Source organism: Dendrobates tinctorius, unplaced genomic scaffold (genome assembly GCF_039654945.1).
Source record: "Dendrobates tinctorius isolate UK_male_01 unplaced genomic scaffold, ASM3965494v1 ptg000011l, whole genome shotgun sequence".
Lineage (NCBI taxonomy): Eukaryota > Metazoa > Chordata > Amphibia > Anura > Dendrobatidae > Dendrobates > Dendrobates tinctorius.
In genome coordinates this window covers 60,232,391-60,249,038 of record NW_027361679.1, presented here as the reverse complement: position 1 = coordinate 60,249,038, position 16,648 = coordinate 60,232,391, and the positions used below count along the sequence as shown (strand labels likewise).

General features: G+C 44.6%; 1 protein-coding gene across 9 annotated transcripts; it reads right to left on the bottom strand.

Annotated features, from left to right (window-relative positions):
* Positions 1-8,426: 8,426 nt before the first annotated feature.
* LOC141047562 (histidine protein methyltransferase 1 homolog) lies at positions 8,427-14,404 on the bottom strand. 9 transcript variants are annotated; one of them, XM_073542688.1, is made up of 3 exons: positions 14,384-14,404; positions 11,003-11,203; positions 8,427-9,887 (listed from the first exon to the last, which is right to left on the bottom strand). In XM_073542688.1, exon 3 carries the CDS (start codon positions 9,812-9,814, stop codon positions 8,807-8,809), a length of 1,008 nt encoding a protein of 335 aa, XP_073398789.1. In that variant the 5' UTR covers positions 9,815-9,887; positions 11,003-11,203; positions 14,384-14,404; the 3' UTR covers positions 8,427-8,806. The 9 variants fall into 9 exon arrangements, with proteins under 9 accessions (XP_073398789.1, XP_073398784.1, XP_073398814.1 ...); XM_073542683.1 differs by having other exon boundaries at positions 14,286-14,399; XM_073542713.1 differs by having other exon boundaries at positions 11,003-11,119; positions 14,286-14,389.
* Between the last annotated feature and the right edge of the window lie 2,244 nt (positions 14,405-16,648).

Sequence of the window (16,648 nt, the reverse complement as noted above, 5' to 3'; positions counted from 1 at the left end):
CCCAAGCATGACATCACCCTCCCTAGGAAGAAGGTAATGCCACTGTGGCGACCGTACTCCTGGGGGTGACACAAGTGCACTGATGCCCAGCCACTGCTCGATGAATCTGCTGGTACATTGACCCAGACCACTACATTCCCCTCGCACGCTACACGGCCTGAATCTGACCCTGATGAAACTCAGGTTACCGTTCCCATATACAGTTCCATCTTACACGGTAACAAAGAGGAAGCTGCAGATGAAAGTGCAGGTTCGGCCCACCCGCCATCAGACACACCACCGTACTATTAGGGGCCCTGTGCCAGTGCCGTCGCCAACGAGTGGGCCCCCCTGCTTGCTCAGGATCACAGCACTTGCAAAGTTGAAATACTGTGCAGTGAGATGGAAGATGGGGACGACGAGGAGTCCAGACAAGTACAGGGATTCCCTAGCGAGGAGACTTATTTGATTGTTTTCAATGTTGGGACAGCAATTTTTGGGGAGCACTATACTCTGGAGAATGATAGATGGGGCCCACCATACACTGGAACATTCCAAAGGTGGACATCAGTCACTGGAGCAGCATTTACAGGGCCCATTATACACTAGAGCATTAGAAATGGGGCCATAAGACAGTGGAGCTTAATCCATGGGGACCAACATATACTGTAGCATTATGTGGAGCTCATCATATACTGTTTCAAACATTATATGGGACCAATGATTCTGTATGGAGAAATAGATGGGCCTCGTCATGAGATGTAAAAAGTGAAGTATTTTTCATTGTACTATACCGCTATTTCTCTGCCGTATCGGAGCATGATGAGTTGTGGTATGTGTTAAAGGGGCGCTCTTTCACCCAGGGCACATGAAAACCTGGAGCCAGCCTTACCCCCCCACAACTTTAGCCAAATAACCCCCATTTTTCAGTGCGTAACTTGTATTATGAAGTTAATTAAGGTTGACAAGCTTAAGTAAGAAGAATTGATGCTTTTGGCATTCAAATGAGCACTGTAGGTGTTTCCTGTCCTCCTCTCACTGCCGACTTTTACTCCCCATTGACTTACATTGGGTTTCGTGTTTCGGGACGACCCCGACTTTTCCCTATAATCGGCCGATCTTGCTCGACCCGACTTTTGGAAAAGTCGGGTTTCACGAAACGAAACTCGACCCTAAAAAACCAAAAGTCGCTCAACTCTATTCGTGACCCCTCCTCAAGGGGGGTACTGTTGTGAGTTCATTTTCTGGTCTACCAGTTGTGAGTTATCCTTCCAGGCTCCCTCTGGTGGTAACAGGAGGTAGTGAGGCTGATTTAATCAGTGGAGATTTGCCACCTGATAAGGAGGATGACAATTGGACCTCAGGAATCTCAGACTGGATTTAAGACAGCCAACACCCTATTCTGGTGCTGGTGATTCCTTCTGGCTTGTCAGGTCTTGGTTCTCAGCTCTGTTCCAGTCAGCTCAAGCTAAGTTTTTCTGCTAATGTTCACACTTGCTTTTGTTGGTCTATTCAGTTTTTTGTGTGGTCAGCCAGCTCCGGCGGGGCTGTGCTGAATTTCCACTCTTATTTATCTGTATTTGCCAATTTGCTTTTAGTCCCTCATTAGATTGGCCTCTTTTTGCTCTGTCTCAGATTATTTCAGAGTGCTGATATAGTGGGATAAGTCTAGTGACTTCAGGGTTAATTTTGTTATCAGAAGTGTTGGACATTATTTTTGTAGGGTTTTTGGCAGATTGCAGAGTGTCTTTCTTTTCCTGTCCTTTCTAGTTAGTTTGGGCCCCATCGTTTGCTCAGCCTATTTTCCTGCCTGTGTTTGTGTTTTCATCTTGTTTCACCGTCAATACATGTGTGGGGGCTGTCTTTCCTTTGGGGTCTGCTCTGGGGCAGTTTTCCCCTTTTCTTGCTTCAGGCTTATGTAGTTCTCCAGCTGTGATGAAGCGTCTAGGATCATCGTAGGTACGCTCCACGACTGCTGCTGTGTGGTCAGGATCAGGGATCTGCAATCTGCATAGTTACCAACCTCTCTGGTTTTCTGACTTAGTTTGTTTTGATTTTTCCTCCTTGGTGACCCATTCATAACACGCGCCATTTCATAATCAGCAGAGGGTAAGCCAACAGCTGGGGGCCAATGTTTATAGCCTGGGAAGGTGGTAATACCCTTGGAGCTTCCCAGGCCGTCAGCTTATCCTCTCCTGATTATGAAAATTGCGCTGGAGCCCATGCCTTTTTTTTTCCCCGGAAAAATACTTTTAATTAAATACATGTCCACTAATTAGCACACACACTGTACTAATTGTATTTGTCACTGCCATCAATATATCTACCTCTTCCATTTGTTTTTACTGTATGTAAGTCATCTCTTCTATCCTGTCGACTCCTGCAGTGATTTTACAGAACCAGGCAGATGTATTACCGTCTTTTCTTCTACATCTCTCTCTATTCAATATAAATACATATATATGTGTGTGTCACTGATAAATATATATATATACACACTACACACATACATACACACACACACGCACAGCTCTGGTAAAAATTAAGAGACCACTGCAAAATTTTCAGTTTGTCTGATTTTTCTCTTTAGTCTGGGGTCAGACATGCGAGAATCTCACACGAGTGTCACACGTCAATACCCGGAACTTCCGCCGGCACTCAAATCGGAGCGTTCAGCTGCATGTATTTCTATGCAGCTGAACGCTCCGGTCCCGAGTGCCGGCGGCAATACAGGGTATTGACGTTCGAGACTCGTGCGAGTTTCTCACAAGTCTGACCCCAGCCTTTTAGGTATATTTTTGAGTAAAATGTAAATTGCTCTTTTATTCTATAAACTATTGACAACATGTCTTCAAATTTCCAAGCACTAAATTTTGTATTTATTTTCAGAAAATGATTCAAAATAACAAAAAAATGCAGTGCTTGCAGACCTCAAATAATGCTAAGAAAACAAGTTCAAAACTAATATTTTAAGTCAGGAAGAGTTCAGAAATCAAGATTTGTGGAATAACCATGATTTTTAATCACAGCTTTCATGTGTCTTGGCATGCTTTCCACCAGTCTTTCACACTGCTTTTGGGTGACCATATGCCACTCCTGGTACAAAAATTTAAGTAGTTGTTCTTTGTTTGATGGCTTGTGACTATCCATCTTCCTCTTGATTACATTCCAGAGGTTTTCAATGGGTTTCAGGTCTGGAGATTGGGCTGGTCATGACAGGGATTTGATGTGGTGGTCTTTCATCCTCACATTGATTGAACTAACTGTGTCGCATGGTGCACTGTCCTGCTGGAAAAATCAGTCCTCAGAGTTGGGGAACATTGCCTGAGAAGGAATCAAGTGTTTTTCAAAGAATAACCTTGTATGCGGCTTGATTCATACTTTCTTCGCAAAGGTTAACCTGCCCAATTCCAGCCTTGCTGAAGCATCCCCAGATCATCACCAATCAGCTACCAAATTTCACAGTGGCTGCAAGACACTAACTTTTACGCCTCTCCAGGTCTACGTCTAACCATTAGACAACCCGGTGTTGGGCAAAGCTGAAAAATAGAACCATCAGAGATTACCTTACTCCAGTCCTCTATGGTCCAATCTTTATAGTCTTTGGCAAACCAGCCTGACTCTCTTTTACTTCTCATTGATAAGGTTTTTCCTAGCTTTACATGACTTGAGCCCTGCCTCTAGTAGGGTGTTATGAACTGTTCTTGCCAAGCACTTCACCCCAGCTGCCATTTGCCATTCCTTTTGTAGGTCACTTGATGTCATCCTGCGGTTGCTGAGTGACATTCGAATAAGATGACGGTCATCCCGGTCAGTGGAGAGTCATTTTCGCCCACTACTGGTCTGTAGGTTTGTTGTCCCCAGTGTCTGCTGCTTGACCTTGTTGTAATGAACTGCTGTCTTAGAAATTTTAAGGATGGAGGCAATATGACGCTCACTGTATCCCTCTGCTAGTAAAGCCAGATTTGAGCCCTTCTTTTCCTCACTCCAGACTTTTCTTTTCAACTCCTTTGGCATGGTTAAAAGTTATTTTTTCATTCCTATTACATTTGGGATATTACCAACACTTGTATTGCCATCCAGCTTGTCCTATTGCAAGAGGATTGTGAACACCACAGCAGGGTTTTTTTTATACTTTCCTTCATTAAATAAGATTTGGTTCAGTTGATTACCTAATCAGAACCACATTAAATAGAATGAGGTGTACTCTGGTTGGAATTCAACTGACACTGGAATGGAATGGCTGTCAGACATGTAGAGAAGCTGATTTTTATAAAATGCATAACTTTTTTCTGCCCCGTTGCTTTTAAGTATTTGAGAACCATCTCCCTAACATCTAGGTTATGATAAGTTCTCTCCTTCAGGTTTTTTGGGTATTGGCAAAATGAGGGAAGAACAACTTCCTGATTTATAATGGAGTTTGAAACGACCTTAGGGAGAAAGCTGGATCAAGTCTCAAAACTAAACAGTCTTCAAACACTTGCAGGTACGGGGCTGTAGTTCCCCTAACCTCTTTGCTGACGTATAGCCACTAAGAATGCAGTTTTGAAAGAGAGCTTGCTAATCTCCATGTTCTCTGATAGGTCGTATGGATGCTTACACAGAGTATTAAGGACCAGATTAAGATCCCATGGTGGCACCGACCTCTGTATCAAAGGCTTCAGTCTCTCTACGGCTTTGGAGAATCTAGCTATCTAGGGGTGTAAGGACAAGGCCGAGATCTGCACATTCAGGGTTCCTGATCTAAGCCCTTTTTTAAAAGCTGCCTGCAGGAAGTCGATAATTTTAGGGATGTTTGGATGGGCAGTTTCTCAATCTAAATTCCCTATCAGTATGTCTTTGGAATGTGGGAGGAAACTGGAGTGCCCGGAGGACACCCACGCAAATACGGGGAGAACATACAAACTACTTGCAGATGTTGTCCTTGGTGGGATTCAAACCCAGGACTCCAGCGCTACTATGCACTGAGGCACCATGCTGCCCATGTTGAACACCATGTTCAGTTCCTATTCTTCCTGCTCAGAAAATCTGCCACCTGGTTGTTGGCTCCCTCTAGATCTACTGCAGAGATGGATAGGACAGATTTCTCTGCCCATGTGAAAATCCGCTTTGCCAGCTGTTGAAGTGCCAGATGCCTTCGACCTACTTGGTGATGCAGAAATGCTACCGCTGTTGTGTTGTCCAATAAGATCTTCATTTGCTTGCTTTTGACCAGGGACCAAACCTGGAGAAGCACTTTCCACACTGCATATAATTCTCTGAAGTTCGATGACTTGGCTCTTATCATTGGGCTCCACTCTCTTTGGAACTATTTCCCACGTGACCGCCCCAGCTTAGCCGACTTGCATCGGTGGTGATGATGACGCACAGGGAGAGAATCCACGGAATGCCAGACTGGGTGTCCCCCAACATGGTTGTAAGCCAAATAACCCTCCTAGCTCCGTTGGAAAATGACCGGTTCCTGGCTGCAAATCCTACTGACTCAGCCGAAGCATCAGCCATGAACCTGGTCGCTAGTTTTAGGAGAGGCAGGGATTTAAGAATAGTGTTTCTGGTTGTCTTGGCTCTTAAATGCTCTTCAAAGTCATCCACCCAAAGGTGCATAGAGCCGGCCACTGATGTCGCAGCAATGTTGGCTCGTATTATGGCAGCCGAAGTCTCCCAGGTCCCCTTCAGAAGTCCATCTGCTTTTCGATCCATAGGCTCTTTCAGGCTGGAAGAGGCTTCAAACGGGATAGAAGTCCTTTTTGCCACAGGAACATCAATTTTGGGAACATCCTCCCAGGTCTTGACATCTTCCGAATCAAAGGGTAGACGAAGTCTGAAGTCCCTCAGGATCGCCAATCATTTTTTGGTGTCTTCCCATTCCTCCAGGATCATGGAGTGGATGTGGTCATTTACCGGGAACACTCTACTTATTTGAGAACGTAGGCCGCCGAACATTTCACCCTGAATAGAGTTGACCTTCGGGATTTACTCTACTTGCATCGTATCCCGCACTTCAAGGAGTATTTTATCCGTGTCCTTGGATGAGGTACCGTTTTCCCCCTTCAGGTGGCTCGATAAGGGTTTCCCCTCTTCCTGGTCGGAACCCACTGAAACATCGTCTTCCGAGGATATATCAGATTCTCTGTCTCTTCGGAGACCCATGAGGTTCTGAATGTGAGGTCTGGGGATATCCTAGGCCTGAGATAGAAACCTGGACTTCCTGCCTTATGATGGACCTCATATTGGCCATTAGGGAGGCTTGTTCCTCTCCGACAATTTTCGCTGTACATGCCTCACAGAGGTGTTTCTGCAAAGATCTTGGGCAGCTCGGCCGTACAGATGGGACATTTCTTACTTTTCCCCGATTCCTTGTTATCTTTTTTAGTGGCTGTCAAGGTCGGTTTTTCCCCCTAGAAAACAGAGTACCTGCTATGTGTCTCTAAATAAAAAACAAAACAAATATCCTAAATTGCGTGAAGTAGTAATACTACTTGTATATTATTTTGATCAAAATTATGTTAACTAAATACCCTTATTATTACTACCTTCATGCAATTTTTGCAATTTATTTTTTACTTTTTTATTTTAGGATATTTGTTTTGTTTTTGGTTTTCTCTGTGCAATAGTTATGTGTTCATATGCAATTACATTTTGCATACACAATAATTTACTTTTTCAGCTCAGACCCAATTTCTCTATGTGTCTCTAAATGTAGGGAAGGGTGGTAATGCTTTTAGGAGCTTACTCACGTGCCCCTGGCTTTGTTCTGAGCCCACCGTTTAACATAACAGTCCCTGTATAACAGTAGGGCAGCCTGCACAACGCAAATGACCTTATTAATACGATACCCTACTGAAGCGCCGACCTCCAGGAATGCTGCACCGCTGACGACCCGGAAGTCCTCTGGCCAGCCATAGAGGAGCAGCGGTATGCTGCTCCGGGGCCGCGATCCAAAACTACAGGGGGAACGTCACCAGAAGTGGAGATCCTCTGCTGGAGCGCACACTGGAACGCACGCCGCCCACGGGGAGGCAGCGGCCGGAAGATCGTCCCATGCTGCCGCATGCTGGAGGCGGCGTATGGATACAGGCCGCAACCCAGAAGCATCAGGGGGACGCGGCCGGGAGTGCAGGAAGGACCTTGAGGCAGCTCGTCCTAAGCCGAGAGCCCCCAGGTAGGGGGAAGTGGCTCGAACTCCAGGAGCAGTGCTACACTCTGAGGTGGGTTGAAGCACCCCTTCAGGAAGAGGGGTGTCGGCCACAGATCACTTGGCAGCAGAAGGGAAGAGCTGGGCCCCCCAATCCTAGCCAATCTGCCCAGTATGGTCAGGAGCTCCTCTCGTCGTTCCTATCCTCCGTGGGACAGGAAGAAAAACACTGAAGGGTGGTAAGGGGAGGGTCCTTTTAACCACTGTTTCCTGTCCAAATGAGGATAAGAAGGACGTCCTCCATGCTGCTGTCAGGTGGTGAACTGGAAAATTGCAGTATTACAATGCCAGGCAAGGAAATGGACATAAGAGACTACAGCATCAATATAGCGATGCTATGGAGATCCAACCAAGTCAGGCTGTATGCTTTTGACGTACAACTGCCGCAGTAAAAATGGTGTATAATATTGCCCTGCTCAGAACAATTTGCAGGCTTAAGAGCAAAAAAATTATTAGCTCTGAGAAGGGAATTTGGTATCAGTTGCAGGCTGCAGCATAAATGACATACAATACACCCTTATCCTGTCCTACACTATCCCTTCAGCGAAATCTCTCCCTAAGTGCTGCTAACAGCAGTATTACTATGTATTATAATCTGCACAAAGAAGTTGTGTTGCTGTACTTCACAGAAATATATATGTGGCCAAATCCCTGGCTAATACACAGATACATTTCTGTCCCACTCTCAGCATCTCTCGCTGTGTCCGGGGTGCTGAGCATAGCGTCACGGGTTTTATATAGACCTGATGACGCTATGCGGCCAGTCAATCACAGTAATGAAACAACCAAGATGGCTACGGCAATCACCATAGCTCCCCAATGTAAAACAATAGCAAATATACTCACCCACGATGCTTGTTCTCTTGTGACTTGCATGAAATTGTTAAGTCATATGAACTCCACAGTTAACCAACAGCTACTTCTGTCTCGCTTCCTACTTAAGTGTGAGCGTGCTGCTCTCTGACCTCCTCTGGATGTCAGTTACATCCAAAGGAAGTTAGAGGTTAGCGGTCAATGATTAACTGCAAGGTTCATGTGACAATGTCATGCAAGCCACGGAAGCGCAGGCGAGGACATCGCTCGACTGGCACCCACCCTGGAACAGACACCAGACTTCTATTTTGTTACATGGGGGAACTATGGTGATTGAGATGGAGTTGTCCAAGTAATATCAACCCCTGTAAAGTCTACATCAATCTACTTAAATTTAAGGCGCTTGGTTGTTTCAAATTAAGGAGATCGAAACTGCACAAACTCTTAAAAATTGTGCTCCATTTATTCATTCATTTTCATCTTTGAGTTTGGCAACCAGACAAGCTGCAATTAGGTTAAGGGTGAGGTCTGACATTGTGGATCCATTTCAGAAAACTGGAATGACAACACGTACACCCAGGAGGATGCAACTTACGATGCAAATTAGAACTTACAAATTAGGTAAATTATACTGAAACTGTGCCATATGATTTGCAAATTTACAGATAACAGCATTTTGATAACAAGTAGTTTAATACTGACAATAGATGCCAAAAGTCTGTAAAATCATAACATAATTCAAATCTCAATTTTTCCTTATAATAAAAAAGTATAGTTTTAATATACTTTTCAATTTTTGAAACATAATACAAGTATTGGCTACGACTTCTGTTTAAAGACTAAACTGAGAAGAATTCTTTGAAGTCCATCATCAAGGACTTTTAAAGTAGATATATTAAACAGTTTACTCTCCATAATAAAGGTCTCAAAAAGATGAACGCCCCCTCCAACTCCAAAGTAATGGGATTTGCTTGCCAGGTAAACAATTCCATTGTTGGCCAATAAATTCTGAAATACCTCCTGCAACGCACTGTAGTAAGTCGGATTATATATGGTCTCTGATGTTAGAATAATGTCATATTTTATAGGAGGTATGGGATTTTGCATCAGTCGAGTAAAATAAGACCACTCCCCAGAGAAGAAGCGACACTTGTTCAGGAGTCCACCCTTCACATCAGATTTTTTTGTTCTTTTCCTACTAGATACACCATCAATATTCTGTGCTAAATTGTCAGTATCGCAGTTTAACAGCACGTTGGGAATGGTTATTTCTTCTATTACAGTGCTGTTGTAGTCTTGAAAATGAACAACTTTGGCTTTTTGTTTCAAGGAGAATATTCCTAACAATCCAGCTCCGCAACCAAGATCCAAAACACTTTTCCCTTCAAAGTTAATGTCCTCATCTTCAAAATATCTTATAAGATCAAATGTGCACTCCCAAATTTTCATTCCCCCTTCATATACACCGGAAATGAGGTCAGAGTTACATGTAATGGATTTGTTCACTATGTCTTCTCTATGCACATCTGAATTGGACAACGTCATTTCTACAACAGAGACATTTACAAATTGCAGGCCCAAGCTGCTCTCGACAACCGTGTTTTCTAGTACGCTGGAAACATCTTTAGGTATGTGGTGCTCAGTAGCTGGTTTGCAGGATACGGTTTCAGCTACACAATTAGAACTGTGGTTTCCACACTCACTGCTTGGAAAATGCTGGTTTTCCCATGATCTCTTGATGTCATGGGACTCCTCTGACTGGCTTAGTTCACATTCACCAGGACTGCCTTCTGGCTCTTCAATATTAAAATTAAATTGAAATGACATTGTACTATTATATATTGGAAGATGATCTCCAAATAAAATTTAGGTAATCCTCAGAGTTCCATCATTTGCTGTCCTACAAAAAATAGAAGAGCATGAATGCAAATATTCATTTTGCAATGAAAAAAAACTATTGAAGTAATTTTCAAAACAAATCTAAATTAAATGCCAACTTTATCTTTATTTTAACGAATGTGTTGGTAACTTGATTTTTTGACACTCACTAATATATACCATAAATGATAGGCAGTGTTCATATATTGTGGCTGCTGAAGCAATCTCTCTCAGTACATTACTGAACTGAGGATTCTGGTTAGGACTGAAGCTACCAGTAGTCACTGTGTTTTCTCCGTGTCCCACTCCTTGGCCTCCTTAACACCTTTCTGCAGCTTCCACTCGGCCATGATGTTAGCTTTCTTTCTTTGGAAGCACTGTTACTTAGAACTGCATGTTCTGTGTTAAGATCACAATTTGTAAATTCAAAGAAATGGGTCAGCACACCTGTTGGTATAAGTGCAATGTGGAGGTGTACATTCACACTGTGGCTATTAACAGACAGGAAAGAAATAATAAGCAAATACTCTACAATAAGTAAATAGGAGTGCATGTAATTTATATAATGTATTTCATTGACACTACTTTGATCAATAAAGCATAAAAGCCATTCCACTGTGACAAGGGATTCCCAATCAGGATGGTCCATAACTCTAACTCGCCTCGCTATGTGGCAAGCAGGCCTCAAAATAGATGGGGCAAAGCTATGTAGACAAGATGCACAGGCCAAAAAGGGTGGTGGGGGCAATGCCTCTATATGTACGAAGTACAAGGAACTAATGCAAAACCAAAGAAATGGGCCAGCACACCGTGGGAAGGCATGAAAGTCAGTTCTAGGTTCTGCTCTGCCTCCCATCTGTTTTGAGGCACATAGTGAGCTGAAATACTAGAGTTACGGACCATTTTGATTGGGTAAAACTTGTCACATTGGGAAGGCTTTTACACTTTTTAATCAAAATAAATAATGACAAGTACCCAATGTTACTTACATGTACTATTACTATTTATTTATTTGCTTACTGCAGAGTACTTGCTCATTGTCTCTATCCTAGGTAAGGTAACAACTGTGTTGAAGAGAAATTGCATCCCATCCTACTATTCGAGGGAAGATAATCTGATAAAAGAAACTATACTAACCCCGGAATCTGCTTCTGGCTCTAGCGCTGCCACGCTGAATGACAAGTGATGATGTCATGACCGCCTGATAGGCTGTAGGGTTGAAAGACAGGTGATTGGGATCTCACAGCTTCTGTTCTGGCAGAGACAGTTAAAGTAGAAGTACTGGAATGAGGAGTGAATTCTTCGGTGCAAGATTAGCTTCTTTTATCAGCAAGGCTCCTTTTTTTTTAAAAAAAACAAGAAATCTTTAAATGTGGTTGTCTGCTACTTGGACAACCCCTTCTCAAGTAAAATAACATATATTCACCTCCAGTGTCAGCACTGGCAATCCTGGGGCTCAAGAACCTTTGTTATTTGACGCGATTCCTGCGGCCTATCAGCGGCCGCTTCATCGTCCCCGCCTTTGGACAAAACAGACATGTGGAGGAAGTGTGAGAGCAGCCACATATCTCATTTCCTCCAGATGTCAGTTATGTCTGAAGAAGGAGACAAGTGATTGGCTGCAGGGATCGCTTGACAATGTCATGTGAGCCCCGGGGGAGTCAGTGTCCACAACACTGGAACAGCGCCCGTACCAAAAGAGAGTAGGTGTTATCATTTTACTTGGAGGAAACAAGGTGATTGAGAAGACGTTTTCAGAGAAGTGGACAAGCCCTTTACTAAAGGAGATGCATTCCTTCTAGGGGCAAAATATATTGTGCACTGTGCTATGCAGTGGCATAAGGAAAAGAATCTACTAAATCTAAAGAGCATCCGTCGCTAACATTTTGCAACCCAATCTGAGTGCAGCATGATGTAAGGGCAAAAGCCTTTAATCCAGTGATGTATCACTTATTGGACTGCTTGCTGTAGTTTTAAAATCACAGTTTTCTCTGCTGCAGATCTACCAGCTCTCTGAAATCTGTAGAACCCTGCCCACATCAATGATTGGCAGTTTTCTGCCTCTTCATAGTGTACACAGAAAACTACCAATCAGTGGTGTGGGTAAGTACAACATGAGCACATGAACATGGAGGACTACTGTTACGTGTTACAGAACCACTTAGCACCCAGAATATGTTGTGCAGTTATATGTATGGATAATAGGTTCTATGTGAGATGCATGTCCCCAATGCATCAGCATTCCCCTTTTGTCCGCCCTCCCCCCACCTTTGTAATTTCCACAGTAAACATCGGCAGGCTCCGGCCACCTGCAGCTTTTGTAATGCATGTCTGGCCTGCCGCTTTTCTATTGGCCGGCCCTCCGTATCTGTGTAATATATTCTGTGTCCTGTGAGTAAAGTGTTGTCAGACTGGAAATACATGGAGAAGCAGTGATCTTTTATATGCGCCCATGCAACCCAGGGATTCCAGCCAGCGTCATTCATTCAGACTCCAGTCAACGCAGAGCGGACCTCCGAAAACACGGGGTGGTACTGAAAGAGGTACTCCAGCTTGGTAGACCCCGCTACAACTACATGACAACAGGTTTACCAGACCTCAAGTTAAAATCTTCAGCTGATAAAACAGTAATGTCTTCTAAACTAAAGCAAGCAGCACAGTAAGTGACACATCTTTGGAATCAGAATCTCCTTCTCTACATCCTGCCAAACTCAGATTATGTGGCAACAACATGGTAACAGATTCCATTAAAGCAAATTCTTTTATGGTTCAATAAAAAAAAAAAAAAAAAAAAAAAAAATACTCCTTTGCACTGCCGACTATCGGACTACGATTCATGTCTGCAAAAGGTGCTCAAGAGTAACTCTTCCATATATGTAAAATCAAGAAAACAAAAACACGACACTCTCCGATGTACAGCAAGTCACAATAGGTCATCATATAGTGGTTTATGGATATATCAGGCAAAAGGAATGAGTTTGGCATTTTAATACATTTGACACAATTTGCACTGTTTTTTTTACCCTTCACGTTAAATGATATGTATAAAATACACAAATTTAGAACCACGTATTCCATTGTTAGGTATAACAAACAGAATTCTAGTATATTGGGGGAGAAATATCAAAACCAGTGTAATTCAGTTCCGATTACGATCGTCGGTGAATATTGGTTTTGAAATATTCGCCGAACGTCATTGGCATCAATGGGAGTAGAAATGACCAAATATGTTTGGAACTGATCAAACATAAATTCGGCACAAATAAGGTAGCAGTATGGCAAATTCATATTCGGCGGCCAAATCCGAACATTTTCGCTCAACTCTACACATGACTTGTTTTGGTTGGATTAACAGTCTGTACAGTGCAGATGCCGGCGGTGTTGTACAGCCAGCATCTGAATTTTAACTATTGCCATCATGGAGAGTTTCAATGTCAACAATTAAACCTCATAAATGCTGCTGGGAAGCGGAACAGGAGCAGTTTCATGGCCTCAGCATGGTGTCTGTCCATACTAATGGCCGCGTGATATGACCGCAGGGTGTTGATGGGCTTATATAGCAGCTCAGGTCTGCATGTTAAAATTCCAATGAAGCCCAACTTGAAAGCCACAAACAGAAATAGCAAAATAGAAAAAAGATATGTTTCCAGACCCCAGAAAAAATGAAAATTAATTTTTATTCTATAACAGGTGAATACAGTGAAAAAAAAACAAAATTAACCTGAAACTGTATCAAGAAAAACTACAGCTAAACAAGTCCTCAGGCCGCTCCATGCAGAATAAAGATGTTACTGGCCTCAGAAAATGGCAAAAACTAATTTATTTTTACACAGCTCTGAGTTTTTTGTGTGACTAAATTCTAAATAAAAACGAAAAAAAAACCCTTTTCCGTTCGGCATCGTCGTAATCACACCGATGTGAAGAATCGGGTTTCCAGGTTATTCTTACCATACGACGAGCGCCATAAAAACAAAACCCAGCAGCAGAATTGTAGGATTTTCCCCACACTTGGGATTTGTCCAGTTTGTTAGATGGTAACATGAAAGGTGGCCATGGAAGAAAAAACAACAAAAAAAAGGGAGGCACATACAAAAGCACAAAAATAACAGTCCTTAAGGGGTTAAAGTGTGTAAAAGAATCATAGACTGCAGCTCGCTCTCTCCATTCCTTGGGGCTTCGCATTTTACCTGCAAGTATTAATCATTCCCTGGAACTTGTAGTTCCACAAACCCTTTCTCCCAGCCTGGGATATGTGTCACCCTGCACACAGCGGGCAGACCGTCTCCCATTCTCCAGCCCTGGTCAGCACGCAGTAATCCTGGCTGCCAGCCTCTCTGCACTGCTGACAGCGGGGTTACACATTAGAGGGGTCTCACAGGTATCAGCGCTTGGAGGGGGCTCCTCCCCTGAGTCCCCTCACCTGCAGCCAGCACGAGGTCTGCACAGGAAACAATCCCCTCACAGCATGGCCCCGCCCACCCCGCGTCCCCAGCAAGTCACCAGCCAACAAGCTCTGACCTATAGCAGTCCGTTTCTCACGTAAGTGGATAGTACAACAAGTATGATTGGTTTTTTGCTGGCGCGCAGCTTATATATATATATATATATATATATATATATAATAGTCCCGGAAGGGAAAGGCGTTCGTCTCGTCTACTCACACTGGGGAGAATAGGGGCTAATACTAATAGCAGAGCTAGGGGAGTGTTAGGAACAGGCTCGGTAACATGAGGACGACTAGGCAGCTGGGTTTAGGCTCAGAAATCCGATTTCTGCCCCCACCTGCACAGCGTGGTGTAAGATGGCTGCAGGCCGCTTCCTTTATTCCTGTCATGTAGCCAGCAGATGGCTGCTGTGGTCAGAGCTGGAGCGCCCGCACCCCACATAACTATAACTGGAGACTCATTGGGAAAGATGCAGCTACACAGTTCGTGACTAAAACACAAGCAAAGTTCATCTGGGTCATCAGTCATACTATTCTGGGCCACTTTAACAGAAAAAAAATTATATTTTTTTCAGAGAAATAACTGAGTTATGAAGTCGTGTGTGTCGCTAGCTCATATACATTAGGAACAACATTTATTGCAAGCTGCAGCACATTACAACCACAATAACATAAAGGCTATAGTCTGCACACATGGAGGACGTGCACACTGCTTATATAGAGAGGGTGCAGTCTGTTCCACAGCCGACACATATGGAGGACGTGCACACTGCTTATATAGAGAGGGTGCAGTCTGTTCCACAGCCGACACATATGGAGGACGTGCACACTGCTTATATAGAGAGGGTGCAGTCTGTTCCACAGCCAACACATATGGAGGCCATGCACACTGCTTATATGGAGAGGGTGCAGTCTGTTCCACAGCCAACACATATGGAGGACATGCACACTGCTTATATGGAGAGGGTGCAGTCTGTTACACAGCCGACACATATGGAGGCCATGCACACTGCTTATATGGAGAGGGTGCAGTCTGTTACACAGCCAACACATATGGAGGACATGCACACCGCTTATATGGAGAGGGTGCAGTCTGTTACACAGCCGACATGTATGGAGGACGTACATGTTAGGGGTCAGATTCCTGGCACTGCACAGCAGGAGTCCAGAGCCAGACATCCTGCGGTCTCCCATTCTTCCTCAACTGCTCCAGGTGTTGCTCAGCAAACACAGCGAGCCAGGCTTGCTGCTCAGACTCACTCTGACAGCCTGGATATTGCTGCCACCTCTCGTGCAGCAATAGCAGCGCAACCTGCTCTGCAGGGAACTGCTCCTGAGGCTAAGTCCTCATGCCGTGCTACTGGGCATGCTCGCAACTTGACCTCTCACTGGAGAGCAGGGGTCACATGCTCAGGTCCTACGTCGGATCTGATTGGTCCTTCCCAAGCTAATGGAAGGTCCCGGAAGCGCATCGCTATAAAAAGCCCGCATGGCGGCTCGGCGATGCGCTAGTGTAGCATATTATGCTGTGTGTGTATGGTGACGGATGTGTGGACTGGTGACTGACACATTATGAAACCCCTTCCCACTGATATTACGAATGGTGACAGAGAGTTGGATAGTCAGTCTCAGCTTGTGGCAAGCTACACGCCACGTGATCCTCGCCTACACCGTTGGCGCCTGTGCCTCAGCGCCGACGTCTGCGGCTTTACCTGCCGCTGCGCTGCACTAACCGCAGCTACTCTTGGTCGCTGTTGCGACGCCACACGCAGGCCTCTGTGACATTAACAGAGCCGCGTCTCGGCATCACATTGCCTCTTGCGACTCTGTGCCACAACAGAGCCGTTCTTAGCGTTCGGGTGACGTTAACCCGAGCGCAGTACCTCATTGCTTAGGTGCATCTGCCTTTGTTCAGCAGCGGTCTTGTTACCTACCGCACGGTGGACTCCGGGCGGCGAACGCACCTGTTATTTTGTATTTGGTGCGTTCCGCCATCCTAACATTACACTAGCGCCAGGGTCTGGCTGACAATGGCAGACGTGCAGCAGCTGCAGCGCTACATTCGGCAGCTTGAGAGCAGGTTGGCGGCTATCAAGAGCACCAACTCAGCTGCAAATGCTGCGCTAGCTGCCGCCCAGACCGTCGCTGAGGCCGTCTCACGTGTGCCCACACTTTTGCCCTCGCCAGCAATCTCTTGCCTCCCGCTCCCCGATAAGTTTTCGGGTGAAAGCGCCACCTGTAGGGGATTCGTCAGTCAGTGCTCCATTCACCTGGAGTTGCTGGCTGCACGGTTTCCTACAGAGTGGGCCAAGGTGGGCTTTATTGTCTCCTTGTTAGCT

What these genes read in the sequence shown, in the direction of transcription:
- LOC141047562 (XM_073542688.1), bottom strand. Translation starts at nt 9,814, where the DNA reads ATGTCATTTCAATTTAATTTTAATATTGAAGAGCCAGAAGGCAGTCCT.